Below are 17,366 nucleotides of genomic sequence, written 5' to 3'. Positions count from 1 at the left end.
GGGTATGACTTTTCATTAAGTTTAATTGAATAATCCTACTCATCACAATTTATTTCATTCATACACAAAAATTCTATTAACTAATTCATAAAAAATTAGTATTTTATAACAATTGACCATAATATAATTAATTAATAACTAATTATTTCAATTTATTATTAATTAATTATATAATTAATCTAACACTTCAATCATATATTCTATTAAAAATAAATTTTAGAGTACATAATTAACCAATAATTTTATGTAGTTAATCTTTCCAATCAATTTGAGCCAGTTTTATTATATCTTTCAAGTTTTATATGGTCAATGGTAGAGTTTGGGTCTAAAAATTTGATCCACTTAAAATTTTAAACTTATTTTACCATAATTTATTGGAAAAACGATGCTGAAATGGAAGATGTACTATTTCAAAGCCTCCTCAAACAAATTATCATCAACATATTATGCTAAGAGAGTTTGAAATTGAGCACTGTGAGTTATCATCATATATGGCACTGGGTTCTTCATTCGTTTCCTTAGCAATATTATTATTGTTGTACTGCCTCATTGATTGTAAAACTCCAAACTCAATAATCTAGTTAGACTTCTTGGCTGCTGCATTGAGAGAGATGAGAAAATGATTATTTATGACTTCATGGTCAATACAAGTTTGGATTGTTTTCTCTATGAGAAAATTCAAGTCTCTCTAGAAGCACGGAGAAAACATTTCTGTCAATATTGTCACAAATTCAATAGTTGAAACAAGATGAGTTTTAGAGTGACTTTACTAGTTGTGGGAGTTGAAAAGTTGCTTAGTTGGGTAACATTGAAAAACTTGTTAAAACAATGCTACTATTTTGTTTTCTTTATTTATTTATTTTTTGGCTAAATTACAGTTTTGGTCCCTCTGTTTTGGATTTTTCACGATTTTGGCCCCCTATTTTCTTTTTAAACAGTTTTGGTCCCCCATACCAATTTTGATGCAACTGTTCATGCACTGTTCATGTACGAACATGTACTGTTCATGTACGGACATGTACTGTTCATGCACTGTTTATGGACAAAATTGGGATGGAGGACCAAAATTGTTTAAAAAGAAAATAGGGGGACCAAAATCGTGAAAAACCTAAAACAGGGAGACCAAAACTGTAATTTAGCCTTTTTTTTTTTCTCTATGCCAATGTTGTTTTAGTGAAATTGTTGAATTGGGTTACAGAAAATAAATTTATTCCAACGGCTAAATATATGGATTTTGGGAAATAACTAATTTAGGTAAATAGATGAAGGCCGGAGCCTATATTGCACTAAATACCCACCATATACCACACCATCATTCTTTTAATACAGGGCTTAAATGGAGTTTTGGCCTCTAAAATTTCTTAATTGTTTGATTTTGGTTTTTCATGTTTCAATTGTTTGATTTTGATCTCTCAAATTTTGTAATTGTTTGATGTTGGCCCCCCAAATTCCAATTGCTTGATATTGACCCTGAAATTTGCCCCATTTTATATTTGATAGTCCCAAATGACTTGTGGACTAAATTTCTATGTTTTTATTTTTTTGCTTTTTATCTTTTCTTTTTTTAAATTTTCTTCTCTACAATTTTATTTTTGTTTTCTTTTTAATAGTTAAATTTTGAATGTAATATTTAAATTTTTTAAATATTTCATTCAACTTATGCGTAATGGCGAATTATTTTGACAAAATAAAATAGACCACTACCTAATTAAAATAATAAACTCTTTGGCCAATAACTCTCTCATAGTTAAGCATAAAGTCCCAAAGTCTAACAATCCTATTAGTCATATAAAATTTCAATTTTTTATAAGAAATATTGCATACTTGTCCGTATAATCTAAGTTGAACGAAATATTTAAGATTTTCAAAATATTCCATTCAAAACATAACTATTAAAAAGAGAAGAAAAATAAAATTGTAAAAAAGAAAATTAAAAAAAAAAATAGTCTACATGTCATTTGAAGACTATCAAATGCAAAAGGAGACAAACTTGAGGGGCCAAAATCAAGCAATTGAAATTTAAGGGGCCAAAATTAAGCAATTAAAAAATTTAAGGGGACCAAAATCAAGCAATCGAAACATGAGGGACCAAAATCAAGCAATTGAGAAATTTGGGAGGTCAAAACTCCATTTAAGCCTTAATACAGTTTAAATCACATTTTATGAAAATAGCAACTTGCGTCCACTTAGTGCATGTTTGGATTGACTTCAACAAGCTCCAAAAGCACTTCTAGTCCACTTCAACTTGAAAATTGGTTGTTTTTTTGTTTGGATATTTTTCAAAATCAATTCTCCTCCTCCAAAACAAATTTTAATAGAAGCTACAATTCCTAACTTTTAAGTTTAGTAGAATCAATTCTACATTTATTATATGGGCCTATTTGTTTCAGCTTTAAAAAAAATGAATTTTTTCTTTGTATGTTTTAAAATAGATCTTTTAAAGTTATTTTTCAAAATATTAGAAATTTTTTTGTATTCGTTTTTTCTAAAATGAAATGTTAATTTTGACATCCCCATAACATAAACATACATTATTGAAGACCACAATTTAGTCAAAATCCCAATTTTTTCAAAAAGTTATATTTCAAAAATGATTTTTATGAAAATCTATTTAAAATAGCTTCAAAATTAAGTGTTTTCTTGAAATTTTGATATCCAATTTTTTCATAAATAAATGAAATACCTAAAATCACATTTTAAGAATAACTATTCAAACAAAATTTTCATTTGAAGCTTTTATAAAAAAATCCTTGTAAAATTTTTTTCACAAAATTATATAACACTATAAAAATCATTTTTAAAAAAAGACAAAACAAACGGCCCCATTATTTACTACAACTCTTTTAAACTTTTCCTCTTTACCCTCTTTAATTTTCATCAATTACTTCTTTTCTTTTTTGTTTGTATTAAAATTTATTATCACTTTGCTAATAATACAATTTAAAATCAATTTTGTTAAAACTATCCAAACAACATTAATTGATAACAATCACTTCTATATTATTGTATCCAAACATAAGTCAATTTTTTAAATTTAATTCTATTGAAATCAATTTTACCAAACTTAATTCTCTCAAAATCAATTCTATTCACCGCCAATTCAAACACACTTTTAAGTGAGTTAAAGGACAGACTTGTCATATTTTAAAATTATAAGACCAAACTAAATTTACAAATTAAGTTAAGGAGGAGACCACTAAGGTATTTAAGTATAGATTATTCTAAAAATATAAAATATTATTACATTTTTTTAACGGGATAAAATATTATTACATGTATCACATAAAGTTTGTTGAATTACACTATCACCTTGTTAAAATGATTAGAGTGAAAATCTATTTTGGTCTCTCACAAAAATTATACAATTTAAATTAGTCCCTCACAAAAAAAAGATTCGATTTAATTCCTTATAAAATATAGCCGGATCATATTAGTCATTCAGTTAATATTTTTTCAAACTGGTTTTTTCCTACTTTTAAACCGTGATTGGACTGTCACGTTGAATTTTTTTATTTTTTAAATAATAAATTATTTTTTAATTTTATTTTTAAACAATTATAATTTAATAATATAAAAAAAAACCAAAATTGAACCCAAGACTTTTAAACAATATCTTAAGTCTTTACCACTCGGCCAATATTCATTCATGATAAATGATTTTCATGATTTCTAGTAATACTAAATAATTCTAAATTTAAAACAAAAATTATAAAATTTGTACCAATAGAGTCTATCCGTTAAATATTTATTTATGTGTAATTTAATTTTAATTAAATATAATATAATTTATTTTTATTTAATTAAATATATAATTTTATTTTTAAATTTTTGTATTATTTAAAATTAGTAAATATTTATTTGTATGATATCTATTTGAAATAAGTAAATATTTGTTCTAAATTATTAAGTTAAGTATTTATGATTAATAATATTAACAATCGAAATTGATAGGAAGAAATAAAGAAGCCGCAAAATGCAGATCTTCATGAAAACCCTAACCGAAAAAACCATCACCCTCGAGGTCGAAAGCAGCGACACCATTGACAATGTCAAGACAAAGATCCAAGACAAGGAAGGTATTCCACCGGATCAGCAGCGTTTGATTTTCGCCGGCAAGCAGCTTGAAGATGGACGCACCTAGGCTGATTACAATATCCATAAGGAATCTACTCTTCATCTTGCTCTCAGGCCTCGTGGTGGAATCATTGAACCTTCTTTGATGGCTTTGGCGAGGAAATACAACCAAAACAAAACCATTTGCCGCAAATGCTATGCTAGTCTACATCATAGGGCTGTTAACTGCCGCAAGAAGAAGTGTGGACACAACAATCAGTTGAGGCCAAAGAAGAAGATCAAGTAGATTCTGGTTGGTATTGTTTTTCTGTTGCTGTTTTGCTTAATGTTGAATGTAGTTGGAGTTTATTTTGGTATAATCATTGTCATGACATTATATTCTCTTTTCATTTGTTTTGTTCCCCTCATCAATATTAGTAAAAATTAATTGGCTTAAAAAAATAGAAATTGATCATTTGTCTAATTGTATAGTGATTATCATTTAACGAACTTAGGTTCGAGACGTCATTGATAAAAAAATTGTAATTTTTGTTTTAAATTCAGAATTATTTAGTATTACTAGAAATCATGAAAATTATTTGTCATGACTCATGAATGAATATGGACCTACTGGTAAAGGTTTAAGATGTTGTTTAAAAGTCTTGGGTTCGATTCTTTATAAGAAACTATTTTGGCTTTTTTGATATTATTAAATTAGAATTGTTTAAAAATGAAATTAAAAATTAAAATTAATTTAGTATTTAAAAAATAAGGGATTAAATCGAGTTTTTTTTTGTGAGGGACTAATTTAGATTGTGTAATTTTTGTGAGGGAACAAAATGGGTCTTCACTCAAATGATAATTTAAATCAATTTTAATATTCGATTTATTGGACCGTCTAATTTAGTTTGGAAGTTAGAATCAAATAGTGATCTTCGGTGTCAAATTCAGAGTCAATCACCACTGAACTATCTAATAATTGATTAGACTTCATTTTATATAGTTTGCTAATTCATAGATTTATAGTTTATATTATTATAGTGATGCTAGCTTTCGGTAAAATTATAATAAAATTAGCTTATACAAATATGAAAGTAAAATAAGCATTTCTATTTTTTTAACAAATAGATAATTTTAAATTTTTTAAAAAGTTGTGTAGAAAAACTTTAGATTAAACTGATTATAATTCTAATAATATCTTCATGTTGAAATTGTCTATAAACACAAAATAAATTGTCTATAAAAATTGTTAACAGAAAGATTATTTGTTTAATTAATTTGTGGTCCTTTAACTTAGTTTTTAAGTTTAGTTTGGTCCTTTAACTTAGTTTTTAAGTTTAGTTTGGTCCTATAACTCTTAAATGAGTTAAGCTGGTCCCTTCACCATATTTCAACATATAGCCATCAAATTCCAAATTTACTACCTACCACAAAATTGACAATACTCTAAGATTTGTTTGGATTCGAGATAGAAAATGAACTTCCAATCTTTAACATATATGACACTAATTGCAGAAACTTGAAAATGATTTATGATAGAAAGAATTTAGGAAGAAAGAAATAATATAAACTCTAAATTATAGTATCTTTTAAATAAGAATTTCAAATATAGTAAATATTCTTTAAATAAATCAATTATTTAAACTTTCAATGCATTGAATACAAGTGTTTTTAAGAAAAACATATCTTTTATTTCTTACAATAGTCAATTATTTTAATTTTAACTACATTTGTTAAAAGTATTTAATAAGCAAAATATACCATTTTAAACTCTTAACCAGTGCCCCTAAGACACTCGTTAGCATTACCCTTTAAATAAAAGTAAGAATAATCATAGTATTTGAATTTTAATTATTATTTTTTTTATAAGCGAATTTTAATTACTTATAAAATGCATAAACTATAGCGGTTTGATTTGAATTCTTTTTTAAAATAGAAAAAGATATTAAGAGCGAGTGAATTAAGAGAAAGATAGAGAGTAATGAAAGAATGGGAAAAATATCTAAAATCATAATTTCTATACCTAATTTTGTTTGTCTTTGAAATTGAACTATTAAAGAATGAGATCCTAAAAGTCTCATTGAGGTAAACTTTAAACTAACTTTTTCTTTATAGAAAAATTGTGACTTCGAAAATAAATTTGGAGTAAGACTGAGATAGGTAGAAATATTTATCGGTTTAAGGGAGTATATGTGCAAATAAGTCTTAGAATTGTGATGTGAAAGCTATTGAGATTGTGTTTACCGACTCTCATGGTGGTAGTCTTGTGGAAACACAATGGTCTCTTGGTATTCTTGCAGAGAAGGTCAAGGGTTTATCCGAGAAGGATTTGAGAACTCACAATGCAAAGTTCATTTGGAGTGAGAATTATTATGAAAGTTCGGAGTTTAATAAATGTGAAGTTAAAGGTGAGAGAATTTGGAGTTCAATGAGGATGAATGTCACGCATTGAGAATGAGAAGTTGAGTTATAATACAGAAAAAATAGTGTATTTTTTATGCAATTCTTTTAAAGAAAACTATAAATATTATTTACAATTTTTGTTACAATAAACTAATAAATACAGTGATTGTGGATCATAGATTATTCATCATTTTTCTTAATTTGATAGAAAGCGTTACAACAACAGTTTTTTAGACAAATGCTATTATAGGGTACATCTTTGTTAGCGTTTTACATTAAAGTGCTATTATATTTCTGTGCTATTTACTTATTACTTTTAACTTTTTTGTTAATAACTTATTATAGAATTTTTAGGAAAGTTACTACTGTTAGAGTCACCCTTTAATAGGGTTTAACAAACAAGATTTATCATATATTTCTATTTGAAAGTTTTAATTTCCCTTTATAGAAAAGCAACATTACATTGATGTTATTAAAGGTGAAAATTGTAGTAGTGACTCATTTCTAAGCTATACTCAAACTCAGAATTCCTTAACAAATTTTCAGAGACCGTGAGTCATTTCTAAGCTCTTTCAACTTGATTTCTTGTTTCCATTAGCTACCTTGCCATCTCATGAAGTCATAGCAACAAGAACTAAAGCTTAATACCATCTGAAATGCCACGACTAAGTTTATCTTTCAAGCACTTCTGATCACACTTAGACAAGGTAGTTTGGAGCATCTTTTTGACTGAAATAAGATACTAATGTGTTGCTTATCACTCCCTGATTCTTTCCCATACATCTGCTTGCTTTGATTGTTGAGTTACATCATTTAATTTTGATTTTCGTTTTTTTGCTTATTTCACAATTTTCTCTGAAATTCTCTCTACTCACTTCCAATAAATAGAAGTGAAGCATATGGTTGGATTCATGATGAGGTAACGGTCACAATAGTGGTGGCCTTGTTCTCTAACGTTACCATTTTCCAAAAATCCGGTGACACACGTCGTAGAAGATGACCAAAGTTGTAACAGTGGTGACTAAATCATTTTTTATGCTTGGACCAATCACATGTTGACATTTGTTTTAATTTGATTGGTTCATTTAAATTGGATCCGATGTGCGCTTTTACTTAAGGTCCATTGTGTTCCATCTGTCCACATCCATCTGATGCGCTTACCTGGCTTGATTAACTCAGATCTAATGGTTCTGGCTTTTTTAGATTTATTTTATTTTCTTTATTTTGTTTTAAATTCTAAAATTAATTTTAAATAAAATTTTAATCATAAAAATCCCAAAAAAAATCAAAAAATTATCCTTTATTATTTTACACCTTGTGTTAAATTTTCACAACTTTATTTTATGTTTTGCTATTTTTTATTAATTTTTTCCTTTTGCATGCATTTTAATTAGTTTAAAAATATTTTCTAGGCATTAAAAATCTCCAAAAATTCCTAAAGATGATTGGAGTCATTTCTGACTTTTCATGATTTTCTTGAGTTTTTATTTGATGTTTAGATATTTCTTATGCATTTTCCTTTTTGTTTTCCATTTAAAAATCCTTTAAAACATGTTTTAATGCTTGATTTTATTTTATTTTATTTATTTATATGTTGTTTGATTGTTAGTTGCCTTGGATCATGATTGATTGATAAATACTTCATCAATATCAATGGACTTTGGGTGATATTTTGTTTTCACAATTGTTGAACCAAGAAAAGTGATTGATATTGATGATAGCTTGATCTAATGTTGCAATCCCATTGGGTTGTTCTTTCTCTCTTCATTTTTTTTTCTTTTCTTCTTTTGATTAATTGGATGACTAGAAGTCCATCTTATTCATGAAGTTTGGAATGGTGCTTGATGAACTTTCATCATTTCAAATCTACCTTTCAATTGAGCATTGATCATTTGAGGTACTTTGGATTAGTGATAAGTTTGTCCTAGGTAATCTAGGGGTGGCAAACAGGCCAGGCCCGCCGGGTCGGCCCGTTTGACTCGCCATTTTGGGCGGGCTGGGCTGAGGTTTTCGGCTCGGTACCTTAAGTAGGTCCGCCTCGCCTAACCCGCTTAAAAAACCGAGCCGAGGCGGGGCGGGGCTGGTTTTGCCCGCGGACTTTTTGTTAAAAAAATTATTTTTTATTTAGAATTAAAATAACTTTAACTATAAAAACAACACTATTCTCTTAGAATTATATTGAATAAATTGTATTCTAAATTATTATACATACAAATTGAATTATAATTGTAACGTTCTTTCTATAACTTTCTAATACATGTGTTGATTAGAAAAACTTGAAATAAAAGAACAGTTGTATAACATGCATAATTATTAAGTTATTAATACATTAGCTCACATGTTTTCTTTAGAAATAGATGTTGATTTTAAGAAAAAGAGGGATTTGATGAGTCTATAAGTGTGACAAATTTTAGATTTAACTATTAAGGAATCGCTTAATATAAAAATTTATATGAAGTAATTAGTGAGAAAGTTAGGTGTTGATATTTTATGCACTACTATTTTATGCACCATATATGATGTATTGTGCGGTGTAATTGCTATCACTATCTGTTTTATGTAAACTCTTAATTGGGTTTTTTAGTAGTTAGGTTTTAAATAGGATTAAAGTGATATGTATTATTTATTTTGATACGCTTTTTTATTGTGGTTGGGTTTATTTCGTTATTTTTTTTTGTTATAATTGATCTTTATTTGTTTTATTGTTTGAACTGTTTGGACTTAAGATATGTTGAAGTTCTATTGTGCATTTTTAAAAAAAATATTTTATCGACCTTTTTGGTTATAATTAATTTTTTTTTTGTAAATTATGTGGTAAATTAAATTGTAAAATAAAAAAATAAATAAAAATTGGCGGGCCGGTCCGCCAACCCGTCAACTCGTTAGTAAACGGGACGAGCATGACTTTTGAGCTCGGACACCTAAGTAGGCCCGCCCCACCTCGCTTTTGAACGGGCTTAAAAGGGGTGGACCAAATTCCATGTCTTTGGCTTGATCCACCCTTGGTTTTTACTTGTGCTACGTGTTTTAGGAAAATGAATCATTTCTCTAACAAGTATGGTATATAAATTTATTTACCGGTCTCATAGATGCTACTTCTACCTAACTACATCTAAAATTGCTTAACATAGCGCTAAATTGTACCGAGACAATTGATTAATAATGAATACTAATACCAACATTATTATTGTGCTAAATTTACTATAATACACTTTACAAAATTGCCCTTCAATAATTATATTAAAAAACAAAATTAAAAAAATTGAAAGAAAAAAGATAAATATATATTGAGAGGATATATTAGGTAAAAATCATTAATGATATATTAAAATTATAAAATAACTTGACAGCTTTTTCTTGGATATATTAGGTAAAAATCATTAATGATATATTAAAATTATGGCGTGCGGGGGCATTTTCAGAAATAGTCAAGCTATTCATTTGGGAAGTTTCTGTGATTTTTTGGGTGAAGGTGATGCTGCTACGGCGGAGATTTTGGCGGTTGTTTTAGCTATTGAAAACGCCAAATTATTAAAGTATAAGAAAGTTTGGATTGAGACGGACTGTAGTATGGTTGTTAAAGCTTTTTCGGATCCTTTTATCGTTCCTTGGAAGATTAGATCTCGTTGGCTCAGTTGTATTGAATATACTCGCAAAATTGAGTTTATGATCTCTCATGTGTACCGTGAAGCCAATTTTTGTGCTGATCTCCTTGCGAACTTAGGTCTTTCTTTTGGTAGTTTTGTTTGGTTTAATTATGTGCATTCCTCTTTAGTTAAGGATTACCTTTTAGACAAGGTTGGTACCCCTAGGCTAAGAATGCTTTCTTAAGGGGTCTTGGCTTGGTCCCCCTTGTGTATCTTGTTTTCCTTTTTTTTTTTTATTTATTGATACTTTTCAGCTTAAAAAAAAAAAAGAAAGTAATTTATAATTTGGAATATAGGGAGTAAATTAAAACTATGAAATCCATTCTTAATTTTTTAAAGTTACACCATTAGAATAAAAAATAGACGAATAAAATTAAGCTCTTCAAGATCTCGATTATCTTGGCACGGTGGTTCCCACAAATACACCAATTTTAGATTGGAACATTGGAGGTTGTCGTATATTCCTTACACGTTTCTATATTTATTAAATATATAAGAAACGTATAACTCAAGTTTGTCATCTTTCTCAGTTCAACTGTCCTTCACCTTCACCAACTCTTCAAATCTCTCTCTAGCTACCTAATCTACATCTCCTTCAATCCCTCTCTCACTACCACCATTACTCAATTCCACACCTAACAAGTAATATCAATGCTTTTGATGATATGATCCAATACTCAATTCCAACACCACAACCGGAGCTTCTTCAAGTTCCGGTCTTCTAAAACAATGCCTTCCTTTCCCCCCAAATCATTCTTCAACGCACGTCAATCCATTTCATCTCGCAGATCCTCGTTACTCATCCTCATCTCTGTCCTCTTCTTCGGAATCGTTCTTTTTCTCAGACCGTTTCAAAACAACCATCGCTGCCTAAATAGAAACCCTAGATCTGTTCGCGTCCTATGGGATCACGGTACCGGTGGCCGAAATGCGGTTGTTGAAGATAGGCATAAGGTAATGGCCTTTGTTGGAATTCAGACCGGATTTGGATCCGTTGGTAGACGGCAATCTTTGAGGAAGACTTGGTTTCCTTCCGATCCTGATGGACTGCAACGGTTCTATTCTTCTTCCTTTTTCTAGTTTTCATTATCCAATTGAATTTTGTTTTTTTAGTCAATAAAAAATAATTATGTTATTGAAGTGTAACAAATTATTATCAATGTTTTGATTTTAGCATAAATGTGATGTGATTGTTTATATTGTAGCATTGGGGTTTGATTTGAAATTAACCAGTTCATTGATCATATATAAAACCCTTATTTTTTTAGGTTTTATTTTATTTTTTACAAACTCTTACTTTTTAAACCAGAACTGTGAATTACAACTTCTGGCTGATCATAGTACTCTACCTGCAACTCTCTAGTCCATTACCTCTGGCCGTAACTCCATCCAAAATGGGCACCATCGTCGCTGCTCCAAATAATGGCATAGTGATTCCTATTGTTCTAGCTGAAGATGATTGTCATATGGAATACATTTTCTCTATTGTAATCATGGTTACTCTGGAGTATACATTTGTTCAATACGGTGAAATATTCGTAGCATTTTGTCTTCGATTTAGATTTCTATTGGTTGTAAGTATGTTGCCAATCATGATGCAGCAGTGCATCATAAAATTTCAGCGGCACAATCCGCGGCTGTATTGGCTCATAATGCTGCTCATAATGCGACCGTTTCTAATGCGCAAATTCACCAGAAGTATGCGTCGTCTTTAATCACGTTGGCATTCTAGTTTGATAATTTGGAGGCATCGGCTGAGATTGGTGCATTTTGGGAAGATGTGCTCGCGAATAGAGAAGACGCAAAGGCTCGTGCATTGGCTTTCCGTGTTGAATGAAATCATGATATTACGAGCAGATACGACTGCTGCACCCGCAAATTCGGCTACTGAAACTCTATGATGCTGCAACATGATAGGTAGAAATCCCAACGTACCCATAACCCAACCAAATAGAAATCTAAATAAAAATGGTGTAAGAAGATTTCACCGCATTGAAGAATGCTCCAGAGCAACTATGAATACCAATAGGGCAAATGTTTTCCATATGTAGAGTATTGCTACGACGATCTTTCAACATATAGTATGAAGAGACTATTAAGAATGATAGGAATCACTCTGATTATTTGGAGTGCCGAAGATGGTGCCCAAAATAGAATATAGAAAAAACACATTAGCAATGACATAGAACATGTTCAGAAATGGCCCGACTCCAGATGGAGTTTAGGATTAAAGAGTTGCAGGTACAGCACTATGATGATACCGATGAAATTAGCAGCCAGAAGCTGTAATTAACAGCCTATGTGAATTTATTATCTTGAAACCAAATAAGCTATCTCCATTTTTAGTTTTTTTTTTTACTTCAGTTGAAAGCCGATAGAAATCTTGAGAGGAAGAGGGAGAAGATTGAGATTAAAGCCCTACCTTCACGCCGATGAGATCTAATCAGAGAGTTCGTAAAAAGTAAAATAAAAATAAATCAAGTTCTTTGATCAGATCTAATCGGGGGTTTGTAAAAAATAAAATAAAAATATATCAAGTTCTTTGATCAGATATAAATCATCCGATTAGATCTAGTGTCGATTTGATATAATCAGAGGGTTCCTAAAAAATAAATAAGTTCCTTGATCAGATTTAATCGGGGGGATTTGTAAAAATAGAAATAAAAATAAATCAAGTTCTTTAACTAGATATAAACCGTCCAAACAGATCTAATCGGAGGTTGTATCAGTATCCAATTGTGCAGAACTGTATCAAATTATCATCAATGTTTTGATTTTAGGATAATATGCTGTGATTGTTTATATCGTAGCATTGCATTGGGGTTTGATTTGAAGTACCATGTTTGATTAAGTTGTGAGGTGTATATGTGTATTGCAAGAAATGAAAATTTCCCATCTGTGATCTAGTTTTTATCTGTAGCAGCTAGTAGTATGCATTAAGTACTCAAACTGCAGTGTGTGTATGTTAGTGAGTTTGATTGATTTTGGGTTTGAAAATGTAAAACAGCAAAGTTTTTTCTCCCTGTATCATAATATCCTCTATCACTAATGACAGGCTAAATCCAAATCTTTTTTTAATGGTTTCATATAAGATTTTATTTGATCTCATTCTGTATCTAACTATTGAACTATTATCTATTTGATGTAATTCTGTTACTGGTGCAATTTGGGGTCTGAAAACGATGTAATGTAATTATTCTCATCTTGAGTTATTGATTGCAGCCTGGAAGAAGCCACTGGTTTGGCTTTTAGGTTTGTTATTGGTAGAACAAATGATAGGTCGAAGATGTCTGCGCTTAAGAGCGAAATAGCTGAATACGACGATTTCATTCAATTGGATATTGAAGAGGAGTACAGTAAGCTCCCATACAAAACGTGTGTTCTGAGAATTAATTAACTTATGAGCTTGATGTCTGTAATGTGTTGCTAAGCTTAATATGGTCAAATATTACAGGTTGGCTTTCTTTAAAGCTGCTTATGCTCTTTTCGAAGCCGAATTTTATGTTAAAGCTGATGATGACATATATTTAAGGCCAGGTGTAATATCCTCTAGGCTTTATTCTAGTTTATATATGGTGATTACCTTTTCTTAAGAGGCCAATAATTAATAGCTTTGCAATCTTTATTGTTAGATCGGCTTTCATTACTACTTGCAAAAGAGAGATCTCATTCCCAGACGTACATAGGATGCATGAAAAAGGGCCCCGTTTTCACTGATCCGAAACTCAAATGGTTAGCTTTATCTAAATCGAGTATATTTCATTTCCAGCACTTTAATTGTGACCTTTCCTGGTTTAGTTTTCCTGAGTTTTCAATTTTCACCCATTTCACTTTATGATAGGAATAGAACATTCGATTGTTAAATTGTTTCTATCATCACATACCATAAATATTAGAACTTTGCACTTTTACATTATGTTGTTCTTGTCTTCAAAATGAAATATAAATTTCAACTATTATCCGTGGGATTTATGAATCATTTATTACTAGTTCAAGAGATCAAAGTAGGAAATTTTACAAGATCGGATTTTAATTAACCGTCTCAGCTTTAAAGAGAAGGAAAATCACCCCTTTATCTCTTGTGCTTTCCCATTTATTTTCTATCTTTTTCCTTTTTGATTTCATTACTTCCCATACCTTCCAAACATTGTACTATACATTGGGGATCAAATCATGCTACATCCAATATTTGTCGGGGCCTAAATTGTTATTTTCCTCCTTTTTTTGGGTTATCCATAGTGCTATATATATATATATATATATATATATATATATATATATATATATATATATATATATATATATATATATATATATATATATATATATATATATATATATATATATATATACACATCTTGTCATTTTAGTTTATCCTTTTTGGGTTATCCATAGTGCTATACACACACACATGCTTAGGGACGATCAAAAAATTTCTGTTTTCATTTTAGAACCAGCATATTGGCTTCTTTTCCATTGAGTAATGTTACCTGTAAATCTTGCAGGTATGAGCCACTATCTAATTTGCTTGGAAAGGAGTATTTTCTTCATGCTTATGGTCCTATTTATGCTCTTTCAGCTGATGTTGTATCAAGCTTGGTTGCTCTTAGGAATAACAGGCAAGCTTCACAAAAACTACCAAACCCTTTTTGGAGTATATTTGTTTTGCTGATATTCACTGTAGGAACTAGTAACACATCTTTCTGATATTCAGATGTTGAAGTTTTATTCATATATTCTTTTCCTTTTTTAGATTTTAGATTTGATGTATCGATATGGCCTTATTTGCATATTACATATATGCTTTTCCACTATTTCACCTTTTGGATTTTGCTTATTAGTTCACATGCTGGAATGAGATACCGTCTGCTCCACATCTTGTCAGAATTATGTTTGTTGTCTGGGTTGTAGACTATCTGCCTTGTATAAGATATCAATATATTGCAGTCCTGAGGTTCATTGGTCAATCTTGTATAAGATGTACATTTGTACTCTTCGCTCGATTTACTTCCGTAGATCATTAATTCTTTATCATCTTAGTTTTGCCCCCATATCAAGTAATGATCCAATTGTGAATGTTTCTTACTATTTTTTTCAAATGAATCACTCAATTGCTTGGAGAGTTTGAGGTCATGAACTGAGCAGATTTATTTCTCTATTTTTGTGCATCCTATTCATAAAGTATCATACTTTAGACCTTATAAATTTGCCATGAAGTTTTTTTAGATTTTATTTTTGTTTCACAAAGGAACAAAGATCACAGTGCATATACTTGATGATGTGAGCCTTGTTCAGTCAACTCTTTTCCATATTTCTAAAACTGTGAATCTAAAGCATGCATCTTTTTTTTAACAGTTTTCGGATGTTCAGCAATGAGGATGTTACCATTGGAGCTTGGATGCTTGCAATGAATGTCAAACATGAGAATATTCACGAACTTTGTGCTCCAGCGTGTACATCAACATCAATTGCGGTGTGGGATATTCCTAAGTGTTCAGGTTTGTATTTCTATTGCACTATATGTTAATAATACTTTATTTAGGAGCTTACTTATGTGACTGGTAAAACTTTAAGAGGTGTTGCCATGCGATATTGCTCTAAGACGTACCAATGAATGAAATATCCAGCGTCCTATCTGCGGAATAAAAGATGCACTAAACCTTCAATTTTATGCTTTTTATACAAAACTCTTATCAAAAAGAAAAATTTAGTAGATATCCTTAAAATAATAATCTTCACATATACCCAACAACATTACAAGAACTCTTACACGACAACGATAAAGGCCCAATAGAGGACGGAGTCTTTAGATGGATTATCATCATGTCTAACATTCATCATACCCTAAATTTTAGTTTGATGTTCAGAAACATAAATTTTCTAATCCTTATCCCCCATGATTCGTTAAAAGCCAAATTTAGTCAGATATCCATAAATTGATAATCTTCACCTATACCCAACCACATTATCCAAATGCTTACGGGAAAGTGATGCGGATTGCAGCTTCACACTAGGTGAGTCATCTATTTTTTTAAAGATAAATTGTACTCATTTTTCGGTTTTTGATGCATGTCCATGAAGACTATCCATTCCCTTATATGGAGATACCTGAATCTTTGATGTACTATTATCATCGCAAACATCATACTACCATCTATCTCATTTTATTGCTCCTTACCATTCCTGCGATAAAATAATATCACTACCTGGTTGAAACCTTAGTTCTTGTTCACACGATGATATGCCCACTTTCAATTTCAGTTTCATGCAGGAGAACCTTCTTGGCATTTTGCACCATTTTCCCATATACACCCACCACGTCGCATGAACCCTTACACAACAGGGATACACATTCCAACTTAATATTTGTTATGGAAGCTTCCCTTTTAAAAAAAATAAATTGTACTAATTTCCTATTCTTTATACATGAAAATGGAGCCTGTCTATTCCACCCTCTATAGATGCCCTAGTTGTAGATCTATTAATTATCTCAAACGGAAGCGGAAGATTTTATTGGACAATTGTAAGATCTCCGATGTTGTACAAGATCGAATGTTAGGCTGCAAGAACCAATACCAAAATAAACTAAGTGTAGCAGAGATAAGATGTTGTGTTGGATGTGTAGCAAGACTAGGCGAGATAAGACTAGAAATGACAATATCAGAGTTATGGGTTAGCACCTATTGAAGAAAATGATGGAAACAAAGCTTAGGAAATAATGATGATAGATGTTTGAATATTATAAAATATCTTAAAATATTATAAATTATACATGAGTGTAAATCAAAGCAAAGTCTTGTTTCTGAATGATATGCATATGGGTGCTGTTTTTACCTACAGGCCTCTGTAATCCAGAACAGAGAATGTTGGAACTTCATCAAATGGACAGCTGCATTCAGAGTCCAACTACGGTATCTGATGATTAGAATATATCTTTTTAATTATATATCTTCATGTCAACAGAGGACACTTTGATGTGAATTTTTTTTTCCTGTAAGTTTTTCTCTTACCTTCTTTAGGAAGCCTTTATGTAAAGCATGAGAAAAATACATATAATTAGGAATCATGATATAATTTTACTATACTTGTTTTCCAATTTTTATGACATTCTTGTTTAGATTTTATATATGTACAAGAAACTCACGTCATTCTTTTGAAAAATAATGAAATTAGCCTTTGTTTGAACTTTGAACAAGTGAGTTATGACTTATGATAGTGTTAAGCGGCCTTTTGAATTCATGGTTTCAATAGTGGGAATTATAC

General features: G+C 30.3%; 2 protein-coding genes and 1 pseudogene across 2 annotated transcripts; all 3 read left to right on the top strand.

The window, feature by feature from the left end:
* The first annotated feature begins 3,973 nt into the window (after positions 1-3,973).
* Positions 3,974-4,361, top strand: LOC131647813 (ubiquitin-ribosomal protein eL40 fusion protein-like; annotated as a pseudogene).
* Positions 4,362-9,855: 5,494 nt separating this feature from the next.
* Positions 9,856-10,287, top strand: LOC131650994 (uncharacterized). The gene has a single exon (XM_058920687.1). The coding sequence runs from the start codon at positions 9,856-9,858 to the stop codon at positions 10,285-10,287; it is 432 nt and encodes a 143-aa protein (XP_058776670.1).
* A 327-nt stretch (positions 10,288-10,614) lies between these two features.
* Positions 10,615-17,288, top strand: LOC131653430 (probable beta-1,3-galactosyltransferase 14). The gene is made up of 7 exons (XM_058923564.1): positions 10,615-11,158; positions 13,326-13,478; positions 13,558-13,640; positions 13,736-13,835; positions 14,609-14,722; positions 15,459-15,601; positions 16,944-17,288. The coding sequence occupies exons 1-7, from the start codon at positions 10,833-10,835 to the stop codon at positions 17,027-17,029; spliced, it is 1,005 nt and encodes a 334-aa protein (XP_058779547.1). The 5' UTR covers positions 10,615-10,832; the 3' UTR covers positions 17,030-17,288.
* The last annotated feature ends 78 nt before the right edge of the window (positions 17,289-17,366 follow it).

The sequence above is a fragment of the Vicia villosa genome, linkage group LG2 (genome assembly GCF_029867415.1).
Source record: "Vicia villosa cultivar HV-30 ecotype Madison, WI linkage group LG2, Vvil1.0, whole genome shotgun sequence".
NCBI lineage: Eukaryota > Viridiplantae > Streptophyta > Magnoliopsida > Fabales > Fabaceae > Vicia > Vicia villosa.
The sequence above is the reverse complement of the archived record's forward strand: the minus strand, read 5'-3'. Positions and strand labels throughout refer to the sequence as shown.

Coding starts and splice junctions, on each gene's coding strand:
- LOC131650994 (XM_058920687.1), top strand. CDS start 9,856: ATGGCGTGCGGGGGCATTTTCAGAAATAGTCAAGCTATTCATTTGGGA.
- LOC131653430 (XM_058923564.1), top strand. CDS start 10,833: ATGCCTTCCTTTCCCCCCAAATCATTCTTCAACGCACGTCAATCCATT. Junction 13,641..13,735: donor TGACATATATTTAAGGCCAG/GTGTAATATCCT, acceptor CTTTATTGTTAG/ATCGGCTTTCATTACTACTT. Junction 13,836..14,608: donor ACTGATCCGAAACTCAAATG/GTTAGCTTTATC, acceptor TAAATCTTGCAG/GTATGAGCCACTATCTAATT.